Here is a 24,870-nt window from a genome sequence, read left to right on the forward strand (position 1 = left end):
CCAACAGGATTAGGGAGGGTTAGGGAGGCAGAGGGTGCCTCTACTCAGCACATGCAACCTTTCTCCCCTGCAGAGGTTCAGTGTGGTTACTCTGGGGTCTAAGCAGAAGGCCAAAACCAGCAGGTGGGGGTTCGTACTCTGTCTTGGTGCTTATGGTCAGCACCTGCAGAGAACATGCCATTGCTGCCACGGCCTTGACAGCAGTGGAGTGTATGGTAATAACCTGGACGCAGGAGAGCGGTGAGAGCAAAGACACAATGCTTCCTTTGTGGCTGACAGTTCGGTGCATGAGCCAAAAAACCTCCTGAAACTCCCTGAAGATAACATGAGCATTTCTTCCCATGACAGGGGTGCCATAACTTCCAGTAACCCAGGCGGCCACATATGCTCCCCTCCCTGAGTGCCTGGGCAAGAACACAAGTGTGTCACCACCAGCCGCGGGCAGCTGCCAGAGATGCCGACTCCTGCACAGCCTGGGCCTGCTCTGGGGGCCACAGTGAGCCGGGGAACACACAAGAGGCAGGGTCTTGCTCCATAGACCTTAGTGCCCTGGGGAGTGGAGGAGAACAGACTAAGTAAGCACACAACTCTAGGCCAGGCTGTGATTTGGCTTTAGTTCTTCAAGGGAGATCAGAGGCCCAGCCTTGGATTCTGCTGCTGTGGGAACGGAGCCATGTGGACAGGCTGCATCCTTGATCACCTGGTTTTCTGTAACACAGTGGGCATCATTGAGGGCTCAGTCAAGACACTGGGCTGAGCACCTTCGATGTGTGACACTTGTGCAATTCAGAAAACATGGGTGCTGTTGACACAGTTTTACACACAGAAGCTAAGGCCTGGAGAAGCTAAGGAACACCATTTTTCTGTAGAAAACAAAGGCCATTTTTATGAAGACTGGGTGCTGGAAGGTTTTTTTTTTTTTTAATCTGTTGGTGTTGGTTCTTGGTAGCGAATGATGAGAATAAGACCCTTCTAAAACCCACTTCTCTTTTGGGTCTGCCATAGATTAAGCTCTAGAGGCTCAGAGCCGCACCTCCTCACTTCCTGTAGCCGGCTGGGGCCCGGTATTTGCAATCCCAGATTCTTGGGCTTCAGCTGAGAGCTTTCACAGATGGTCGGCCCTGCCGGAGGCGCCTTATCTTTGCATGAAGCAGCGGAGGACTCTTTTTAACTCGCGCCCAGTTCCTTTGGAGTGACCTCACTTTGGATTTCCCAAAGATGGAGGTGCTGGTCAGGAGTATGCTAACCTTCCTGCCAAACCAAAGCAGCATCTTTCCTGGAGTTTTGAAAGCTGAGGTGAGGAGTGAGAGAAGTCAGCAAGAAAAGGAGGTCTTCAGGGGCCGGGATGACAAAGACAAGGCCCTTGCCTTTCTGGAGGCATCACAAGAGAGCTGCTGCATTGCAGGTGCTCATGTTAACAGCAATGGCCACACTCAGGTTTGTGGGTGAGGGGATGGGCAGAGATTTCACAGCAGAATTCCCAAGTCCTGGAGATCCTCACGCCAGAGACAGCCTGAAGCAAGGGGAAGGGTGCTCAGACAGTGCTCTGTCAACAGGGGGATTTCACACCTTGGAACATCTCCACCACCCTATGGGCCTTATTTTACAGTGAGGAAATATCAAGAGGTTGGGCCAGATGAGCTCTCAGGGCTTCCGGCTCTAACTTTCTAGGTTCTGTGACTCTCTCCCTCTTCCACTTGAAAGCTAAGCTGCGGCTAAACACTATGGCTGGAAGGCAGAATCATCCTGTGCTGCCCAGGGACTGTGTCACAGAACAGAGCACTTTTGGTAGAGCAGATGAAGAGCCTGGATCACCTGAAGATGATGATGCCTGGTCTTTACATAGCTCAAGTGAACGCAAGTGCAGGTGTGGCCATGTGTCTGGTTGGGTTCCATGGTCCAAGAATCCTCTTAGGAAAAGGACTGCTCAGATGCAGAACCCTGCAAACCAATTCTTCTACCCACCTGAAGATGAGCAAGAGCTGGAAACACCCCAGGTCAGGAGGCCCCCACAAGTCCCATCTTTGAGAGGTTCTAGAGCTACATGCCTGGGAATGAGGCCCAGGCTGCCATTTTCCCAGCCCTAAGAGCTCAGAGTCAAAGCGCTGGTTCTATGTAGATGCTATGCGAGGCAGAAGTGAGCGCCTCAGAGTGAAAGAATTAGGGTACTCACTGTTTTGGGAACAATTTGTTTCTTGGGCTGCCCAATCTTGAAAGGAATCCTGTAAGAAAGAGACCAAGGGGGATACTGTGAGGAAGGCAGAAGGAGGTGGCTGAAAGAAGAAATGGGGCCCCCTTATCCCAGGGGAATGGGGACTGGAAGGGCTGGCTACTTGGCACTTGTACCCAAGCCCTGGAGGGCACAGGACCATGGGCACCTCCCACAGTGTCCCGTGCAGCTCCTGGGTACCACCTCTTCTCCAGAGCATCTTTCCATGGATAGTCTATGGTTCACTGAAAAAGTGAGGAGTGGGGAGAGACCCCTGAATAACAACCCCCATAAGTCTTTTGTGCAACTGCAAAGGAAAAATTGCGGGCTCCCTGGAACAGCTACCATTCTTGGAGACATTCCCTTAAAATCCCCAATGAATGTCACACGTCATCTACACCAGGTACTTCAGTGCTTCTCTGCAGGGGGACACACTGGGTCTGCACGGTGTCTTGGGCGCCAAGAAGGGGTGAGCTGAGCTCCAGCCCAGCCTCCGCCTCCAGCACTGACACACCAGACTTCACTTTCTTACTCTGGCAAATAAGCAGAGTAAACAGGTAGTTTAGGCACTTCCTCCAGGCACTGAAAACTCTCTACTCTTCTACTATGCTGTGAGGAGGCTAGAAAGCCAACACAGCACATCCCAGTAGTCACAGAAATAGCAGTGGCCCCCTCTCCACTGCCCTGTCCCCAGAGGAAGTAAGTAGAGCCCCCTCCCACCTTTCCCTTTACACCCTTCTCTTCCAGCCTGCTTCCATTTGGCCCAAACTGACCAACACCACTAAGCCCAACGGTATAATTAACTACCGATAATAACCCCAGACAACAAGCTGGTTGAGGGGATGGGCCGGCTTGAGTCACAGTGGTTTAAATTTAATTTCTGGAGGACATCCTGTTTATTGTTAACCCAGCCCCATAATTTGGGAGCATTAACCCTTCGAGGGCTGGCTGATTCACATGGATTCTGTCAACAAATCATCTTGGGTTATGTAATTACCAGGAGAGGAAAGGGGAGGAAAAAATGAAATTCCTATTTCCCTTTCTCAGACCAAAGAAGAAGGGCTCATGGACAGGTGAGTCCTTCCCCCACATCCTCAGTCACTTTCCCCAAAATCAGGGTTAGAGCTGATGGACGGGATGGTGCGCAATGGCCCTCAAGGACCATCATGGAGGCAGCACAAATGAGGTCCTGGCAGCACTGCCGCAAGACTGCTCGGCTCCTGTGGGAAGCATGCTGCAGTGTAAAAACTTCACTGGGAAGCAGAAAAGCTGGCCTGTCTTACTAGTTTTGTGATTTGAACAAATCGCATCTCTCTAGAGCCCAGTTTCTTCAACTACGAAACAAAGGAGTGGTAGCAGATGGTCCCTTGTGCTCATGAGTGGCATCTCATCCCAGGAACGTGGGGAGTGGGCCAGCAACCCTGAAGAGCCCTCAGAGTGGTCTGCACCACGACTGCCTTGGAGGCTGCTACTACACACACCAGGAACCGGCAGAGTCGAACTAAGTTGCCATTACTTCTAGCGCTGCAGCTCCTCTCTAAATCTTAATATAGAAGCACAGTATTTTTAGAACTGCAAGTCACCATAGAAAAATTTTTTCCAGTTCAACCCTCTCATTTCGCAGACAAGCAGATCAGGAGCAGCTCAACAACTCGCCCAGGGTCGTAAGAACAGGACAAAGCCACAGGGCCCTGGCTTCTGGCCCAGCTTTCCCTCTGCCATTCAAGGGTCAATGCTTTTCTCATGTGGATTTTTATTAGTACATGTGTGCAATACACAGTGGTTACATCAGTACACATAAACAACACATCTTCTTTTTTGTCCTTCCTCTCCACCTTTTTTTTTTTTTTTTGGCCAGCATTAGATTCACTTATTTATCTTATAAAGTGAATTATCACATATACAGACCAACACCCAAACTAACAGGCCAATAAAAATGGGAAACACATATAAGTGTACTAAATCAAGGTACACATATAAGTGTATTAAATCAAGGTAAATCAAGCATACTAAATCAAGGTACATTTTTACATTGCCCATGCTGGATCACAAAAACTTTCTCTCACACATGGACTTTTAAATATGGACTTGATCAAAACATCTAATTTACAAAGTGCTATGGAAGCAGAAGAGGCTCACAGTTCTCCAGGAGACTGGAAAGAGATCACGGTGAAGGACAGGACAGCTTGGCACGAGGAGAGGTCGTATTATGCAGACTAGACAGTCTCTGTATTTCCGATGCAACTACTGACCATCAGATATAACTTGATTACACTGTTCTGATTTTTCAATTCACAGCTCAAAAGCTGCATATCTACTTGTTATTATGTCCTTTTAAAGAAAACTCTCTCTCTCTGACTGAACTCAGGACCGTCACACTGAACTAATCCCCAGGTTTTTTTTTTTTGAGACTGGCTCTAAGTCACTCCAGATTGGGCTTGGACTTCAATCCTCTTGCCTCAGCCTTCCAGAGTGCTGGAATTACAGATGTATGCCACCACAACAGGGTTTATAAACTTTTTATTAAGTTTTAGAAAAACAGAGAAACTGTGAGGAAAGTCTGATAGGAAGTAACTCCCCCACATGCAGTTTCCCCTTTTATTAAGCACCTTAAGTCAGTATGGTGCACTAGTCATAATGAAATACCGATGGAAGGTCCACATCCAGATGTGCCCCGAACGCCTTCTCCAGGGCTGGGAATTCCCCCCCCCCCCCCCCCGCCGCCCTGTCACTGTTACATTTGGTCTGGAAGTCCCCCTAGTCCCCTTTTGGTTGTGGAGGTTGTCTTTGCTTGTGTCCAGCAACAGGGACGGTCTTAAGGCGCGCTGGGCGGACCTCTTATAAACCCCACCCCCTGGATCTGCTCCATTCTTTTGACTATTCCAGGGTTAGGGACTGGGTAGGGGGAAACCAAGCTCAGGAGCCAGGCTCATCATGTCTCAGTAAGCACACACGCTGTGGTCACAGCCTTCCATGTGGATGCGTCCTTGGCCACCAGGATGAGGTTGCCTGCCAGCTTCTCCTCTGAGTGGCCACTGCCCTCCCTCATTCCTACAAAGCCACAGGGAAGCTAAACCTTAGTCAGTCACTTATATTACCATGGACTCACTGATAGCGATTTTAGACTTTGGGTTATAAACTGATGCTGCTTTATTTTGATCCTAAACTTGTGCTTTGTTGATTGGCAGCTTTTTCCACACTGCTGACATACCCATGAGTGAGTGTTTTGCTTAGTTCTTCTTTAACTACAAAATCTCCATTTGTGCCCAGCCCTGGATCTGTTGGAGGAGCCTACATGCACTTTCAAGTGCTTCTGAATGGTCTCAACTTCCCTCTGTCTCCTTTCCCATCCACCCAAAACAACCATGACAATCTAGCCACACAGCTGTTTGTTACTCCCCTGAACCTAGACTCCTCACAACCTCCTGTCCCCAACTGGGACAGTTCTGAGCGCCTGTCACTGGGACTACTTCAACTGTCCAGGAAATGGGGACAGGGCTGAACCACCCCTCCTGGCTAACTTCAAGTTCTTCTCAATTCAATAAAGCCTTGCTTACCTTCTTCTGAGTGTCTAAGACTTCTCTGGCATTTTAAAATGCCCTATCTTACATAGATTATCCCTTTAAAAAGTAAAATATGCTCACCAGAGAAAAGGGTGGAAGGAAAAGATGAAAAAATGCAGTCATACCCTCATTATTTCAAAGTTGACCAAGATAATGTTTTAATTTTTAACTTTTTTTATGCTGGGCATGGTGACATATGCCTATAATCCCAGCACTCAGCAGGCTGAGGCGGGAGCATCACTGTGGGTTCAGGCCTCAGCTATATACTATGTTCAAGGACAGCCTGAACTACATAGTGAGACCCTGTCTCTAAACAAACAAAAACAAAAACGTGTGAGTATGTCTGCAGTACATAATGACTACATTCATCATGGGGAGTTAGTACAGGCAGATTAATGTTTGGTGGTGCTAATCATATTTTTTAAATTTGAAAAAGAAAAATAACTGAGGCACATAGGCCAACTGTTAGCAGTGCTTACTCCTAGTTGGTGAGAATATGATTATTGGTTTCTTCTTTACATTTCCATTTTTTTTCTCAAAAAAACCAACAACAACAACGAAATATCCTTCAGTTTTTTTCTTCATTACAAAAATAGTTCCTGACCAATGTTAAAAACTTGGGAAGGAATGGAAAAACACAAGGGGCAAAAAAATGTTTAGAACCTCCCAAAGGAAATAATGAGCAGTAATATCATCGATGCTGACATGTATTTACAGTCCTCCTGCCTCAGCCTCCTGGCATATGCCTCCATGCCCAGCTAGCATCCTGATTTGATACAGGTATATAATGAAAATGTGCCCAGCTTTATTTTTATAATTTATGTCACTTATTGTTAGTCTTTTCAACTCTTTCAACTTTTGCTTCTAAACAAAAATTTGAATCACTAAATCATGTAGCTAAATCTTTGTGTACCAAAGATGTGTCACATAGAATAAGTTCTTGAAGCCAGAATTGGTGGTCAGCCGGGGATATAGCTCAATGACACAGCACCTGCCTGGCAAGCATGAGGTCCTGAGACTGATTTGCAGTACAAAGAAAAAAATAAAAACAAAAACTTGGCAGTCAAAAGATAAATACAGGCCTGATCAAAATATACAGTGAATAGGGGCTGGGGATTTAGCTCAGCGGCATAAGCACCTGCCTTATAAGCAGGCAGTCGTGAGTTTGATCCCTGGTACCAATAAAAAAGCAAAACGACAAAAAAAAAAAAAAAACAGTGAATGTTTAAACTTTAAAAATTACAGTAATTTTTGCCATTAACCCTCAAAATATTCCCCATTTTGAACACACGTGCCCCATCATTAATGCCACCTTCTGAAGTGTTCTGAAAGTGTTTCTTCCCTGAGCATCTTTCCCAGGTATGATCAAAAATACAGTCAATGCTGCTGCCAAGTGCCATCTAACAGAAAGGCAAGCTTGTTAAAACATTATGGTCTCTCTAAGCCGGGCATGGTGGCACATGCTTGTAATCCCAGCACTTGGGAGGCTGAGGCAGGAGGATCATTGAGAGTCTGAGACCAGCGTGGGCCAAGGGAGTGCAGGGCCAGTTTGAACTGCACAGTGAGATCCTGTTTCAAAAAAAAAAAAAAAAAAAAAAAAACCAAACCAAACCAAACCAAAAATTACCATGCCCTCATCCATGTTGTTCACAAGATCTGGTACCACGGGACTTCTTGCTCTTTCCCAAAGACAAAATGAGTAGGAAAGGTAAACATTCTGAGTCAGTTCTGGCCAGCAAGACAGCCACAAGAACCCAACTAAAAACACGAAAGAGGTTTTCAAGAGCTGCTTCAAAAAGTGGCAAATGTGTTCCAAGTGAAGGAGAAGACTTTGAGTGTGATTAATGGCAATGTATTTTTCACTGCAACAAATTATTTTTAAAAATTAAACATGAAAGGGCTGTTTCTGACTGTGCCTCATATCTGAGGTTTTGACACATTTTGCCAAGGTGCTCTAGAAAAAAATCAAAACAACTGACCTTTTTTTTGAGGCAGGGTCTCACTGTGTAGACAGGCTGCCCTAGCACTCACTATGGAGCCCTGGCTCGCCTTGAACTGCTTCATTCTTCTGAGTGCTACAATTACAAGTGTGCGCTTCCACGCCCAGCTGCTATTCTTTGAAATGATGGGAACATCCACATTTTACCAGCTCCTTTGCCTTGCATATCTGCATTTTTGTGTTGATTATGTTTGCCTTTCACTTTTGTACTCATTTGTATTTGGAACACAGAAGTTTTTGATTAGTATGAACCTACCTCTTCTATTGTGATTTCTCCTTTGGTGTAACAGTGAGAAGATGCTACTCCCTCTACCTGCCAACTTAAATACACTGTCCTTCCTTATCTACACCTTCTGTGTCTGCAGATTCAACCAAATGCTGGTTAAGAACATTCAAAAAAAGTGCACCTGTGAATACAACACAGAGTTTGATTCCATCACCATTCCCTAAGTGACACACTGTAACAACCACTCACAACTACTCATAGTGCATTACATATTACATATTACTCAGCTAACAATGGGAGGATGTGCACAGGACATTTTACATATAGGTACTTGAGTACCTATAAACATCGGTACCCTGGAGCTCCTGAAATCAATCCTCTCCAGATCCTTAGGGACAATGTCAATTCCTTTGGCGGGGGTTGGGGATGTACCTTTGCACTGCTAAAGCAAAATGCTTACACTGCTCCCTCTTGGTGGTTAACTTTGAAGCACTTACCCTGGAAGGTGACTTAGCTAAACAAAACATTTTCAACTTGCAACTTACCTTCTTCTGAGGATTGTTATCTCACAACCTGCTGAGATTAGTCAGTAATAAGTAAATGCTTACAAGGACATTGTGAATTATTTTACATCCCGCAGGTCAGAGCCCAGGGCTGCTCAGCGCCAGTCTGACCTGCAAATGCCCTGCAGTCTCAGTAGCTCTACATCCTCCTGAGAGTGAGCCAAGTCCCAGCTCTGCTGCTCCCAATTCTTAACCAACACAAATGGTTTACATTGTTGTTTTGAGCAACTGAGCAGTGGGGTGATTTGTCATACAGTAATGCATGACTAACAGCACTGCTGCGTTTTTTTAAAACTTTTTCCTCATTTGTTTAACTTTCTGTTATTTGCTTCATTCAATCTGTTGTCTAACTCCACTTCCAGTGTGTGTGGTGCTGGGGATCAAACCCCGGACCCTGTGGAGGACAGGGAAGTGCTCTACCCTTCAGCTACATCTCCAGCCCTGGATACGTTCATTCTTACCAGCTATTTGCTGTGCTCCATTCTGGACTGGCTGCCTTCTCCCCTGGTGTGGCTCCATTCTCCACGTCCTCTTTGGGATTCCTGCGACCTCTCTTCCATTACCCAAGCACTCTTCCCTCTTTTTTGTGTTACACTTTATTATATTCAGTATAATATTATATTATTATACTGAAAGAAAACCCTTCAGATATTTCACACAAAACACATTTTACCTATGGGCTAGTTTGAATGAATATGGAATTATGGGCTGGATACCATTTCTTTCAGAACTTAAGGGCACTATCTTCTAGCAACCTCTTCTGATTTTTTGTATGCAACTTGTTTATTTTTTTATGCAAGCTTGCATAATTGTATGTTATGAAATCTTGGTGTTATATAATTTTATTTTTTATGCTTTAAAAATGTATTTAGCAGCATATTTCATTAAAAAATACAACCAACTGAGGTGGTATATGCCTGTAATGTCAACACTCAGGAGGCTGAGGCAGGACTGGGCTACAGAGAGAGCTCTAGTTTGAGCCAGCCTGGGCTACACAGTGAGCTCTAGGACAGGCTGAACTACATAGCAAGACCCTGTCTCACAAACTAAATGAAACAGAAATAAACCCAATCAATAAATAATGAACAGGAATCGATGCACTGGAAAAGATGAAGATGTAGTAATAAGAAAGGGATAACAGCAAATTCCATAATGAAAAAGAAATAATTATAAAGTTCACAGATATTTTAATTTCTGAGAAAAGTCTCACTATGTGATACATAATTCTATGATTTTGTTTATAGTTCTGTCTTCATCTTTGGTATTGCATACTCACAGCTAAGTTTCAACTTAGGAATTTATAATCTTCAGTTATAGGGCCCAAAGCCATTGTTGACATTGATTTCTCTTCCATGTTCTCTATTTCTTACTTCTGATATTGTTACAATTTTGATGAGACTTTTCTTGGCTGGTCTTCTAATTTCTCTGTTTTTCAGTATTTTCTTAATTTTGTCTTCAAACATTTTTAATGCATTTTTTCATTTCTGCTGGTTTTACTTTAAAATTCATGGCTTTAATTCCAATTACATGGCTTCAGTTTAGTACAGTTTACAAAAGAAATCAAAGGACTGGGGATATAGCTCAGTGGCACAAGCACCTGCTTGGCAAGCACAAGGTCTTGAGTTTGATTTCCCTCACAAAATCTAATAGAAATGCTAATAGAAAAGCATGTGGTTACTTTTTACCTATTGCCAAGGATGCAAAATTCTCATAGTTTTTATTTCACATTATTTTATTTTGCTACCAGATTTTTAATTTCTAAGGGCTCTATTTAATTTTAGGAAACAAGTCATTTGTAGGAAAATAGATGTACCTTGAGACCACAACATTAAGTAAAATCAATCAGACACAGAAGCTTAAATATTATGTTGTTTCTCTTATATGAAAAACCCAAAATATAAATAAAGAACAAAACAAAAGATATTAGGAAGCAGGGTGACAGATCTCTCTCAATGGCACCGGCATCAAGAGACAGTGGGAGGGCAAACGTTATGTACATGGATCACTCCCCACAAGGAATGTAATCAGGTACTGCAAACATACACTGATAAAAAATAAAGTAAGTTCATAACTATGAACATGTAAAAAAATTCAGGATGTTCCTTTTTATGGTGTCCTGTTTTTATTTCACAGATGCTTTCTCTCTCTGAGGATCTAATGATAGCTTAAAAATAAAGTTTCTTCTCCCTTTATAGTCTTAGTTCCCCTCCAAGTTGCTTTTTGCCTGTCTACTTAGTCTTATATTTTTTATGCTGAATGTTTCCCTTGGATGTGTGATAATTCTCGGTTGCCTGCTCACACATGTCGAGGTGATGAAATAAAACTAACTAGCAGCTCGGAGCCCAGGGATGAGGTGGTCTGCTGTGAAGTGGGATCTGGCTGAGCATTTTGGTGGTAAACTAATAATTCATGAGGGTTGGGATTATAGGTGCACCCCATGCACAGCTATCTTGTCAAAACAGTCCTTTCTCCTGGGTGGTAAAATCTCCTGTAAGAGTCTACCCTTGGGCTGGGGGCATAGCTCAGCAGCACAAGTGCCTACCTGGCAAGTGTGAGGTCACAAGTTCGATCCCAAAAACAACCAACCAACCAACCAACCAACCAAACAAGAGACACCTATTTCTTGCTTCAGGAAGAAGGCCCAGCTCATTGTTCTGGGAGCGGCTGGGCATGGTGGCACATGCCTGTAATCCTAGCACTTGAGAAGCTGAGGCAGGAGGATCATCACAAGTTTGAGGCCAACCTGGGTTACATAGCAAGATCCTGTCTCAAAAAAACAAGAACCCCACAAAAAACAACCATCACTGTTCTGAAGCTCAGTGAGTGGAAGGAGTTGTGTGCTTGTGGATGGGTGTGTGCGTGCACATGTGCTGGGTGAGGGGCAAGCATGTTTTGGAAGCTCACATTTTCCTCCAGACTCCACTGCGGCTGCCCTACTTCAAGTGTGTTTGCTATTCTGTGAGGCAGGGTTGTGTTTCATGGGCCTGAGCTTATATAATTTTCTATGGCCCTTTAAGGAAAAAGAATACAAAATCACAAATATAAAAATAGGCATGAAACTGAAAATCTGAAGAGAGTAAAAATCTTAACAAGTCTTAAAGAGGACAAATGATACAAACAGCATGAAATGAATAACCTCTGTTTCATTAATCACCAACCTGACATATCTCTATATATTTATCTCTACATCCTGATCATCTTTGATTACCTCTTCAAATGTCAGAGTTGGCCACATCTTTTTCTTAGAGTGAAAGGAAAGATAACTCAGCCTTTTCTCTAGGATGGCTGATTTAAATTAAATGTATTTCCTATTACAGTTTAGAAAAGCTTCCCCCCCAGCTTATTGGTAACATAAATTTTCTGATTATTATAAAATTTAGGAAAAGCTCATGTTTATTTCACAAATAAATTGTAAGATTTCAGGGCACATTTCAAGATTTCTTGTAGTGACTAATCTTTAACGTTCTCTGAATTACTGACAGTAACTAGTTTGTCACTGATGTCCTTGTCAGAGGGCATATCATGAGTTCTATTATTTTTGTCTTTCATGTTAAATTTCAATGTTTTATTGATGTGTTCATATGAGTCACTCTTCTTCTTCATTAACTGTATTATGAAACAATCATCAGGCCAATTTAAAGCTGATTTTTTTTTGTACCAGGGATCAACTCACGACCTTGTGCTTACCAGGCAAGCGGTTTGAGCCATTGAACTAAATCCCCCACCCTTTAAAACTGATTTTCTCCCCTCAATGGGTTAACAGCTTTTGGTATGACTGAAAATGTTTCTTATACTTTGCTTGACTTCAGACTAATTTCTACTCCCTCCATATTTCCCACTCAGTGTCAGTAATTTTTCACTTGTTCTGTTATAAATGTCTCTACAAATTGCAGTTAAAACAGTGTACTTCTGAACCCCTACCCAGGCCCATCTCCAGCAAGGCCCAGGCTACTCAAATAGAAGACAATGGTACAGGATTTTGTTTCTAAAAAACTAACTGTAGTATAAATACACTTTCTTTTCAATTTACAAAAACAAAGGACCAGGTGAATGCACAGCTAAGGTTTCTTCCAAGGGTCTCAGAGAAGGCAGGGTTCTCAAAGCCTAGGCTTCATTAGTTTCACAGTCTGCCATATTCTGTGTGCCCTAGCACAGAACCCTCTGGGGTTTGGGAACCCTTCCTCTTTCTGCTAGGGTGTGGCAGAGGTCTTCCAGTGAAATGGAATTGAAGGGGCATCAGGGCTTTAAATTTGTTCATGAACAGCTTTCAACTGACCCTTAGCTTCACTCCAGCTCTAGAAGTTCAGTGCCTCCCACTTCTGATCTGTGGAGGATTCTGGGATGTAAGGTGGGATGGCTCTTGGTATTCCCATCCCCAGTCCAGGGTGGGTTTTTTTTGGACCACACAGGCTCGTATTTCAACGTGGCTTTGGTTTGTATTTCCCTAATGACTACTAATGTTGAGCATATTTTTGTGTGTTCATGGACCACTTGTCTTTTAAGAAGTATTTCCTGAGTTTTGCTACTGAGAATTGGCCCTTGTATACGCTAGGTCTAAGTCCCTAATTAGATATATGACTGGCAAATATTTTCTCTTATCTCTTGAGTTTGTTTTTCATTTTGTGTTTTAAAGTTTTAAATGTTAATGAAGTCCAACCTAATTTTTCTTTTGCTCATGTGTTTAGTGTCATTTAAGAATTCTTTGACACATTCAAGGTAATAGAGATTTGCCCTTATGTTTTGTTCTGAGAGTTTTATGGTTGGGTTTTAAACTTAGGTCTTTGATTCATTTGGAGTTAAATTTTGTATGTAGTGTGGGAGGTAAGGGTCCAACTCATTCCTTTGCAATTCTCATTAAAAATTAACTAATCGTAAATGTAAGAATTTATTACTGGGTTCTTAATTTTTTTTTTTCTTTTTATCAGTACTGGGGATTGAACTCACAACCAGCTGCTTGCAAGGCAGGTACTTATGCTGCTGAGCTAAATCCCCAGCCCCTGGGCTCTTAATTCTAATTCATCAATCTATCTGTCTAGCCTGCTGCCAATACCACACTGTCTTAGTGACTGTAACCATAGTAAGTTTTAAGGTTAGGAAATAAAAGTTCTCCAACTTTATTCTTTGTGAAACAATTCTGAATATTCAATGTTCCTTGCATTTCTGTATCAAGGTTTTTAATTTTTTATATTAAAATTTTTACTCCATTTAAAATTTGAATGCATAACAAGCCAGTTGTTTTAATAGTCAATGCAAAAATCATTTTATCAATGTTAAATGCTTCTATACCCTATCACAGACTGATCTACTCTCTAGTGAGGCTTACAAAAGTACTTAGCACCTACTAAAGTAAATCCTTTCCCATTATGATTCTTTCTCAGGTAATTTTTGGGACTATTTTCATTTATTTATTCAGGATGAATTTGAAAATCATCAGCTATGCCCCCCAATCCCATAATATACTTAATATTATGGGAAACACATTACATTTAGTGGGGGTTGTGCATGTGTAAAGAACCTATATCTTAGTAGCTGGGCGTGGTGGTTCACGCCTCTAATCCCAGCTGAGGCAGGAGGATCGTTGCAAGTTTGAGACCAGCCTGGGCTACAAAGTGAGCTCAAGGCCAGCCTGAACTGCACAGCGAGATCCTGTCTCAAAAAGACAAAAAAAGAAAAAAAAAAAAAAAAAAAAGAACGTACATCTTTACAAATACTAGGTTTACTCATTTAGGTAGGGCCATATTTCCTCCTGCTCAGTCTAGTCTTATTTTATTAAGTTCTTCAGTCTTAATGGTTTTTACTAGATTTTTTATACTTATTTTCTTAAATATTAAGATCTCAAGTAGTACTAATATATTACATTTTTGGATCCACATGTCTTAGGCGCATTCCATGGGATTTTATATTTTTGGTCATACTATAAAATGGGACTCACTCTTTCATTTTATCGTGCTGGTAACAGACCATATATGTAATCTATGCAGCCTGAGAAGTTCAGTTGGGGTTGGGATGGACTAATTGGTTTTCTAGACAGACAGGTTTTCCAGTCTTATGATATGAAAAGCAAGGATAAAATATCCATTTTCTTACCTAGTGTTTATACCAATTTATGTTTATGTTACTGTTCTACTGTGTTAGGTAGAAATTGTATGGGGAGAAAAGTTTTAGGTTTTACATCTGATCTTCAATATTAAATCATGAAGGGAGTTTCTGATTTCAGCCAGAAAAACCTCCTAATAGTAAGGAAGCATCTTTCTGTTCCTAGATCACTAAAACACATAACGGTCGTATGTTTTACTTATCCCCCTGACTTTTCAGCATCTTAGCAGGCGGCCAGTTCACTTTGTGATGACCCATCACTGTGATGAACTGCAAATGCACTTCCCAGGCCTGAGCTGGTCTTTCATTTCTGACGGGACTCTGCTGGGTAAAGGAGGCAGGCTAATTAACCACATCTATGACTTGGTTTCCAGGGACACACAGCTCCTCAAGGGTAGGGACTATAAATGTTGTGCTTGTTTGTAACTCCAGCAGGTACTCTGCTAAGCACAGTGCTACTGTCAACCTTTCACTGAATATTTAATAAATATTTCAGGGCCACCTCTGTGCCAAGCAATGTGCTAGGCTCCAGGGATGCCACGCTAAGCAAGACAGACTCACGCTTTGACCTCATGGTCAAGTTCACATACACAGTAAGCACTGAATAGTAAATGTGCACTGCCCCATGGGCCCTGTAAAATACCACACTGTGCCTTAAGGTTCCTGGAAAAGCTACTCTTACAGCAAAGAAGTAGTATCATTCATTGTCTTCCCTCTCCCAATTCTGAATTCATCACAACTAAACCTATGAGAGGTGTCACAGTTCCAGGGACAGGACATTCAGCAGAGACCCAAGACAAAAGAGCAAGCCTTTGGTCTCAGAAGTGGAGCTAGAAGAGGTGATCAGAACAGAGGTACAAGATAATACAAAGGCAAAGGAGACAGAAAGTCAGGACATTGGGGTAGGCATCTGGATGCAAGGATCAGATTCCCTCTGCCCCTGAATGGGACATCCTAGCAGGACCCACCCAGGTGGCAAGGAGGGGTAGGCAAGAGGAAAAAGCAACCCAGCTACCATGCCTCAGCTCTTGGCCTCTGCTTCACTGCTGGCACGGGAACTTCAACACAAATTGCAGCTTTGCAGGGCTGTGAAGACCACAGCATCTCCAGGGCTGCAGCTGCCTGGGAACTGCTGGGTCACATGGGCTGAGGCCCCACTCCTCTAGGACAGGGAGGACCATGGGGCCTCAGGACTTTTGCTCCTCCTCCTGCTCCTCCTCCCAACCTCTCAGCATTCTCCCTACGAATTCAAAAGAAAATCTCTATGCTGTAGAAGAAATCAAGAGGTTCTGAGTCCTCTGCCCTCAGAGTTCTTCGTTCTGTGTGCAATTCCACAAACACAAGCACCAGAGGGCATGAGAAGGATATTCTGGTTTCAGCCATAAAATGGAGAGAACTGCTCTCTTAGCCTCTACTGTGCCCCACCTCTAAAAGGAAAACAAAAGTTGTATGTGTACGGAGGGAAAGGGGAAAAATTCTATTTTCTTTCACAATAAAGAAAAGTCAACAGGATGTTCTCCAAAGCGACAAATATACTTTTCAAACAGTAAATATCTCTATTAGCAGCATGATGCCAGTTGGCTAATTCTGTCTGTCTCACTAAAACCTTTCCAAAAAAGCTCCTGCTCTTGTGTAATGTCTATTTACAAAAACAGCTCTTCTGCATTTTCAATTTGCTGGGTTTCTCAATCTTTTGTTTCCTCACCCCCTCTACTGCAGAGGCAGAGACAAGAGGCAGGCCCAGATGGCAGTTGGGTGGGGATCCCCTGGTCACCCCGGCAGAGCTCTCCACCTCTGCCTTCTTGGGAAGAGTTCTCCACTCCCATACCAAGGAGTGGAGAGAAGCTGAAACCTCCACATGCCTTGCTGTCTTCGCTTGGGCTTCCAGAATCTGTTTCTAGTGAACCTGCATCTAGGCTTGGCTTGGGGGTGGAAAGAACCCTGAGATGATTCAGTCAACCCCACCCTGGATCCCTCTGACACCCCAGCTGGGCAGGAGATCCACAGCACTGGGGGAGGTGAGGGAGGTGAGAAGGTGGGGAGTTAGGAGCAAAGAGTGGGTGGTGGTTGATAGTGGCTGAAACCCTGGCTCCCCAGGGAGTGGTCTGGGCCTGAGTCACTGTCTCTGGCAAGAGCAGGAAGGTGGGCGAAAGGCAGCAGCTTCTGCAGGCTACAAGGACCGGCCCCTCCCCCAGCCTTCTGTGACTCTGTCCTTGGATTGCTGCCTGCTCTGGTTTGAGGCCCCACGAGGCCACCACTACCTTAACAACCAGGGAGGAAAAGCAGAGGGCCAGGATTGGGCCAGGCTATGGAGACTCATCCGGCTCCGGTGGGACAGCTGTGTGCTGCAGCCATCCTCTCTGGCTCTTGGGCCAGCTGGCCTGACACGTGGGGGTTGGGGAAAGTTCAGCCGCAGGCAGGATGTGAGAGACCCCAGAGAGAAGGACAGTGGCTCTAGCTGAAGTCACCCATCTCGGGACCCATGACCGCAGTCTCTGGCCCCACCTGTCCTTGCTGTAAATTATTGGATCCAAAACCAGAGACACAGATGACCCCAACTTGCCAGCAGTACGAGGAAGTGTGAGTGTGAGTGTGTATGTTTAAAAATAAAAGCCATGACTCTGTGACTTGGCTGACTTGTTACTGGGACCAGAACAATCCTCCGGCTCAGCTGTGATCTCTCCTTCCCCACCACTCCCCAGGATGTCCTCTGAAAAACAGACAGAAAGAATTACCCATTGTCTGGTCATGTGAGCACAGAGACCACCTAACTAAAGTGACCACTGATTAAGCATCTTCTCTGGGCAGATTCTGTGCGGAGTGTTAGGTGCTGCGTGTTCTTGATACATGGATCATTTGAAGTGGTCCCCTCCTGTGCTTCCAGAGACAGACCTGGATGAGGTTGGACTAGGGAGTCAGACACTGGGGTTCAAATCTTGACTCTGCCAATTTCCAATTGTGAGTCAAGTCCCTTCCTCCTGAGAGCCACACTTTCCTTGTCAAATGGGGTAAGCATCGGCTTGTTCTGCAGGGTTGTGAGGGTTAAGTGAGTTTAACCCCACCCTCAGCAGTTTACCCCAAGGTCACTCAGGCAGTGCGTCCATTTCTATACTGACTATCCCGAGTGTTGCCCGAGCAAGTGTTCTTTCAAACAGTTAATTCTTGTATTGAATAGATCTGATAAAATTGTTTATTTCCTGTTATCTTATAAAAATTAATAAAAAAATACAAATGCTTTGGTCCCCCTGTATTTAAATACCTGAATTGGTAAGTGGTTAATGTTTAATGGCCCCAGATGGCAGGGAGCCATCTGTAAGGATTTGTTGGGGCATTCAGATGATGAAGATCAAAGTGAGGCCCAGTGACTGACTCTGTTTACAAAGGAAAGGATCGGAGAGCACACAGCCACCTCACAGTATAAGCTCAATTTACACATCCACTTAAAATGGAGTAGGGACTGGCTCCTAAACCGGGAGCATTTCAGACTGAAGTCTGGGGGCTGACACAGCACCTGAAGTTCAAAAAGAGAAGGCAGCAGGCAAGTCAAGGAGGCTGTTTATAATTTTATTGTTTTTCAGCTTTCTGATAAGTTATCACCTATTCTTACTCTAATCTGTAAGACCCGAAGGGGAGGAAATCCCCCCCCCCCCCCCGTTTTTGGAGACAGGTAGTTCAGGTTAGTCTTGAACTCACATATAGCCCAGGCTGGCCTTGAATTTGCAGCAATCTGCCTGTCTCTGATTCCCAAGTGCTGAGACTGCAGGGAAACACAAGGCATTCTGAGGTGTCTGGCTCCTCTTGCTTACTCAGTGAGCTGGAGAAGAAATCCCTCTGGCCTCTTTTTCAAGGTCAGGCTAAGAGTGCTCAGTCCTGGCTCCCAGAAGCAGAGACTGGCTGGGGAACTTCTGAGGCACTAGCTCTAATCTTGTTTTCACAGTTTTCTCTTCCTAACCAGGCAATACAAAGCCCTCTGATGTTACCCTTTTCCTCTGCTCTGCTCAAAGTGTAGCCCCTAGAACACAGAGGGAAGGAGGAGGGCTGAGAATGCAAAGTCATTTGTAGGCCCCTCCCTAGATCATGCCCATCTACTGGCCACAGGGAACAACTATTCTCATGCTATGGAAGGTGAGGTCAGATTAGAATTAAAAAGTTTTATGAAATACTGGAAAGATTCAAAAAGTTGCAAAGAATATGTATTAATTATCTACCACTTTTGATATCCTAACACCGAACCACATCAGATTCCGACCTTATTCTTCAAGTAATGGAGTGGTGCCTCAATACTTATCTGCAGGCCTGGTTCTGGACCTTGGCTCAAATTCATGCATACTCAAGTCCCTTACAGAAAATGGCCTAGGATTTGCACAATCTACGCACATCGTCCTGTACACACCACTTCTACCTTACTAACAATTTCTAATACAATGTAAATGCTATACAGCTGTTACACTAATACTGCTTAGGGAAGGACAAGAAAAAGTCTGTACATGTTCAGTATGGATGCAATTTTGTTTCCCTAAATATTTTTCTGTGCACACTTGGCTGAACGCTCAGATGTGGACCGCATCCCTTGACAGGCTGATGTCCAACAGTATAGATACCTTTGAAGCACTGTTCTTTGAAGCACTTTCCCACTTCCTCCTCCTTTTCCTTGTGACCATAAGGTAACCACTATTCTGATTTAGTATCTATTATTCTTGTACTTCCTCTCCACAAATTCACATCCATAAGCAAGATGTAGTATTGCTTTACAGGTCTAAACTACATACAAATCGTACCACGTGGGAGACAGCGGCCTGAAGCTGTATGTTTCTGAGATTCATCTATGTCAATACACACAGCTCTATCTCATGTGTTTTAACTACTAAGTGATATTTCACTGTGGAAAGACATCCCAAGGAGTCTTCCCACGCTCTGGCTGGGACACCTACAATGATGGCTTCCTGCACGGGTCTCCTGCTGCACAGTTCTGAGTCTCTGGGGTCAGGGTGCTGCAGAACCTCCAACTCACCCTCTCTGGACCTGCCAGTGTGTGAGTTCCCACTGCTCCTCAGCCCCTGGTACTTGGCACTGTCAGACTTTTAACACTTGTTCAGTCTGCTTGTGAAATGCATCTCACCGTTCGCCTCATCTTTCTGCTGATTCCTTGTAAGATTAAACATCTTTGTATGCGCCTCTGTCCACTTGGGCTTTCTTTTCTGGAAAGTGATGGACAAGTGTTTCAGGGACAGCTGCCCCTCTGTATTTCTTATTATAACCCAGCAAAAACAACACTATCTTTAGCTGGCTGGGATCAAAAGTGTTACTTTCTAGCTTGAATATTAGCAATCAGATTCCTAGAAGTTGTTTTTCAAACTGGAGTCCACACATGGTAACTATCAACTCATTCATATATATGTATTTTTTAAAAATATGTTACTTTGGGGCTGGGGATTTAGCTCAGCGGCATGAGCACCTGCCTTGCAAGCAGGCGGTCATGAGTTCGATCCCTGCTACCGATAAAAATGAAAAAGACCCCCCCCAAAAAAAGTTACTTTGTGGGGTAGGGGATTGAACCCAGGACAACACACCAATCACTTAAAACTGCCATACATTGTTTCACTATATACATATGTCAAAACATAAATTCACTGAGGTGAATCACCCTTTGAAATGTGAAAAAGAACATTCTAGAAAACACTGGAGTGCACTGCACATATACTGTGTGAAATAAGTATAAATGTGTGTGTGTGCGCATATGTACTGCAATGTCAAAGATATTTTAGCTACAAGTTGTGCTCAAAAATTTCTAGAAGCCAGCATTCAAGTTGGCTTCCTGACTCCATTCTTTTCCTTTTTGGTGCTATCCTGCAGGCCACTGTGAAAACAATTGGGCTAAATCATTGCTTTTGCCATGCCACTTCCCTGCTCAAAAGCCTTCAATTTTCAAAAGGCCAGGCTCAATTTCAATTCCTCAGCATGGCACTGAAAGCGCTATACGATGTGGCCTGGAACTGGGGGGCCAATTCTCACTACTGAGGCCTCTGCCCAGTCACTGTTTATTGCACCCAAACTGGCCTCCTGTCTGACAGCATGAAATATTCCCCACGCTTCCATCTTGCCTCACCTGCGCCACACGGATCTCTCTCTTCTTCCCCAGAGAAACAGCACCAACTTGTTAAGTCAAAGTTCAGTTAAAATTGCATCTCCCACTTGAAGTCTGGCTTGATGATGTGATGCTGACATTTAGTGACCAGCTGTCCTTATACTGAATCCTAAGCACTTTTCAGACACTGGCTGAAGACAAGCATTTACTCTTGCCGTCTTTCACATGCCCTGCAACATTTAGCACAGACATTTGTTATGTTGTAAATGTTTTATGGGCATAGCAATAAATATTGTTGAGTATTACATAAGTGCACACTACCCTACAGGTGCCCTTGAACTTATGGTACTATACCTTGCTGAACCCATGTAAATTAAAAAGATCTTATTGGAAAAAGCATTCACTAACCTAATCTACTGAACACCCTAGCTCAGCTGCACAGGGCTGTAAAGAGCATCGTTTACTCTCAGAATTGTACACTTAACAGGGAGCTAAGCACTGAGCCCAAAGAACACTAATATTTAGGGGCAAACAAGAAGAGCCTAGAAAGTCAAAAAGGATCTTATCATAGACAGTCTCCCTTCATTTCACAGCTGACCCACGTAGCAGAATGTCTACTGGGATTATTTGTTCTTTTATAGATGCAGAAAACAAGGTAGGAGAAGCTGACTGGCTATATACCGCGAGCAACCAAACCAGAATTTGAGCACAGCACTCTACCTCCTAGTTGAATTTATCTCCATTGCCGCTAATTTCCTTCTGTGGCTGCAGGGAAGGCTGCAATTATTGGAGAGAGCTAAATTCACTATTCTTAATTCTTTCTCCATACCATAACAAAAACATACATCAACAGGAAGAGAGAAGGACAGGGGACAAAGTGGGAGGCTAGGAGGGAGGAAGGGAGACAAAGGAGAGAGCGTCTGGCTCACAGCCATTAGTCAACCAGAGATCTGAAATGTGAACATCAAATGCGTTCTTCACTGGGTTGCCTTGCTGAATGGCACATGCATGGACGCCTGGCTAGTACAGGAAGGCAGCAGGTACTCACTAAGTAAACAGAGTGGGCAGGCTGCCTCCACAGAGGAAGCAGAGAACAAAGGCCTCTCACTCTTCATGCAAAGTCCACAGTGTGCAAAGGGCATCAACACTGGACATTTCTTACTGTGACATTTTGAAAGCCCAGCCTAGCCCCAAAACAATGGTTACCCTTTGGGGACCATGGGCCATGTGCCCCTAGGCCGATTTAGGGATGGCTGGCACAGCCTATGTACTTGGTGAACTTGACCTTGGGCATCAGCCTCCCAGGATGGTTCTACGTCACTCTGGTCTCTTCCCCTACTCAGAATTCCAGTCTCAGATGAATAGATGGATTCATTCTGGGAGCAGGAAAACCACTCTGGGAGTGAATCAGAAGGACCTAGTCCTGGTCCCCTTGCCAGCCATTGAGCTAGGAACTGAGTGTGATTGTGTGCCCAGGCGCCGGTGCTGGTCCCCTCTTAGGGAGAGAGGGTCAGGGACCACGCAAGAAATGACGTAGACAGTTTTTAAGGAGAAACTGAAAAGAATCTCAGCTTTGAAATACAAAGCCACCCTTTTGATTGTGACCCTCAGTGTAAGGAGGTAACGAGATGTGCACGTAGTGGTAAATTAATTCTATTTCTTAAAAATCTCAGCTCCTAGATAGCTGCCAATTTCAGTTCTCTCCAACCTGATGGACTTCAGTGAATGGACTGCTAGTTTTTCAAGGAATAAACTTTCTGCAAGAGAAGTGGAAACAACTTGTCTCAAATCACCCAGAAAATCATTTACTGTTAGTATTCTCTGACCTACTTTCACCCAATTGGTGAAGAGATTGACTCAATTTTTAAAATTTTAATACCAATCTAAACAATACAAAGCATCTGTACTTTTTGCTTTTTACTTCAAAAAATTAGGCAAGGGATTTAAGATGGGGCCAACAAGAGGAAACAACATCACATCACAACCTGGGGGACCCAGACTGACACTTAAAGAAATTTTCTCTTGGAAAGGGAATTGAAGAATTACCACTTTGTCCATCACTAGCTAAGCAATAATGAGATAAGAAAGTTAGATTTTTAGGATTTTAGTTCTCTGTTGGACTCCTAGAGCAAAAAATGGGAAAAGCAGCAGCTCCTACTGGGGCTTATTAGGGCACTGCCTCAGGCTTCCTTCCACCTGCTGTCCTGATTGACAATCAACCCTGGTCTAAGAAGCAGGGAGGGAAGGGGATGGACATGGTTTACATCTTACATTAGAGAACTATCTTTGACACTGACTGACAGACACCACCTTTTCTGGCTATAGCATGGTCTCCACTGATGGTCATGTTAGCCTGCAAACACATCCCTGAAGGATAATATTTTTCTATTTTCATTCATTCATAACTGATCACTATGTACTACTTTGCATAAACAAGTTAGACTGAGGACAGAGTGGCAAACATGTTTCCAATGTTAATGGAACTTGAGTTCTAAAAGGGTCAATACATCTTCTACCTCTCTGGGGGTCAATTTATTCATACAATTGGATTATAGTTGAATCTCGAGATGAGGGCTTGTGGATACACAAGTTCTTGAGCCTGATGGTAAGGTAAGGTCCTTGACATGGGCAGCCTCTTGAGGAAGCCCCAGGAAAGAATGCAAGCCATGGTTCTTTCCTGTGAACATCACACTCCAGAGCAATGAACAGAGACTGGCTACAGGGCAAGCAGTCTTACAAAAATAAATCAATCGTTAAACATTATGAAATGTCTACTACGCTCCAAGTATCACCCAGCTGTGCAGTACTTGGAGTTGTGACTCCGCTAATCTAAGACCCTTGGCTTCTTTTCTCATGGTGCGATAGTTCCATAAGGTTTAAATTTAACCATGTCTATTTTGAAAGGAGAGTAGTAAGGTCACGGTCCTAGAAATCACTAAAATCCACATTAAAGCAGTGGGACTGGGGTGTAATTCCGGCCTCTTCCAAAAGAGATACTAGTTTTCGTTGTTTTTTGAAGGCTGGTAAATGGTACAAAGGCTAATTATCTGAAAGTGGGTGGTTTCTGATCACTACTGGTCTCACAATGCCAAAGTGAGGATCACAGATCTGGGGCGAACACGCGCCGTGGAGAGCTTCCCACAGTGAAGGAGGAAGACACTGATTCCACCCCAATGGATACTGTAAAAAGAGAAAAGTACAGGGAAGTCTTTCACTTTTAGGAGCTGGAAAGAAACACTTCTTGGAAAAGAGAACCAGGAAACATTGTCAGACTCGGGATCCCAGGCTATGGGGATCTTCTCGCCCGTGTCCGAAAAGTCTGGCCGAGAGATGGCGACTCCGGTAAGACATAGAGGAAGACCCCTGGAGCAGGGGTCGGTGAGGGAAGGGCGGGCGCCGGGATTCTGAGCTGACACAGGGCCAGGCGCAGGTGGGCCCGGGGCTCAACCGGATCCTGCAGTCTGGGCCTCACTCACCAACTCATGGTCCTGAACCTGAGCCGGTGCCGGGGTCCTCCGCCGCACCGCAGTCTTCAGGGATCACTTCCGGATTCAGCCAGTCTCCAGGAAGTGACGTCAACCTCCCCCTCTGCGCGGAAGAGGCGGGTGAGGGGGCGGGGCTTAACAAGTTAACCCTTTGGCCGTCGAGTGCTCCAGTGCTTGCAGAGGAGTTTCCCTTACCCGCGGCTGTTGCGCCCTAGCTTCGGGCTTTGAGGCAGAGGGAGGACCTGGGGATGGAAGTGGGGTTCAGACTTCCAACAGTGACTCTTGTATCTGGAGATCTTTAGTCAAAAGACAAGCTCAGCAGTTGTGGGTACAAGAAGCCATTGAAGGAGAAACCATGTGAAGAAGACTTTCATTTGCCGTATACTCTGTATCTCCTAAATATTACGTTGCTGCGTATGCATTACCTGCAGCAACCAACAAATGAGTCTTTCCCTCTGCCAAGAAGGCTCAGAGCTCAACTTTAGATAGGTTCAAGTGCTTTGCAGGCTGGAATGTTTTGTGGATTTAACTTCCCAGCCCTAAGTTCTGTGGCCTCCTGTGTAGACTGAATAGTATGAATAGTCCTACTCTTTCTATCTCTTCATTTAGTAAATACTAAGCTCCTGCATTGTGCCAAGCACTGT

At 44.1% G+C, this 24,870-nt stretch overlaps 1 protein-coding gene across 1 annotated transcript in view; it reads right to left on the bottom strand.

Moving 5' to 3' along the window:
* The window catches only part of Bin3 (bridging integrator 3), a 39,946-nt gene extending 15,616 nt beyond the window's left edge, over positions 1-24,330 (bottom strand). The window contains exons 1-2 of the mRNA XM_003479659.5: positions 24,218-24,330; positions 2,174-2,222 (exon numbers count right to left, since the gene is read on the bottom strand). Coding sequence (XP_003479707.2) covers positions 2,174-2,222; positions 24,218-24,225 — 57 coding nt within the window. The 5' untranslated portion in view covers positions 24,226-24,330. The remainder of the gene's footprint in view (positions 1-2,173; positions 2,223-24,217) is intronic.
* Between the last annotated feature and the right edge of the window lie 540 nt (positions 24,331-24,870).

Source organism: Cavia porcellus, unplaced genomic scaffold (genome assembly GCF_034190915.1).
Source record: "Cavia porcellus strain 051 isolate PalLab524CR breed Dunkin Hartley unplaced genomic scaffold, mCavPor4.1 scaffold_24, whole genome shotgun sequence".
NCBI classification, from domain to species: Eukaryota; Metazoa; Chordata; class Mammalia; order Rodentia; family Caviidae; genus Cavia; species Cavia porcellus.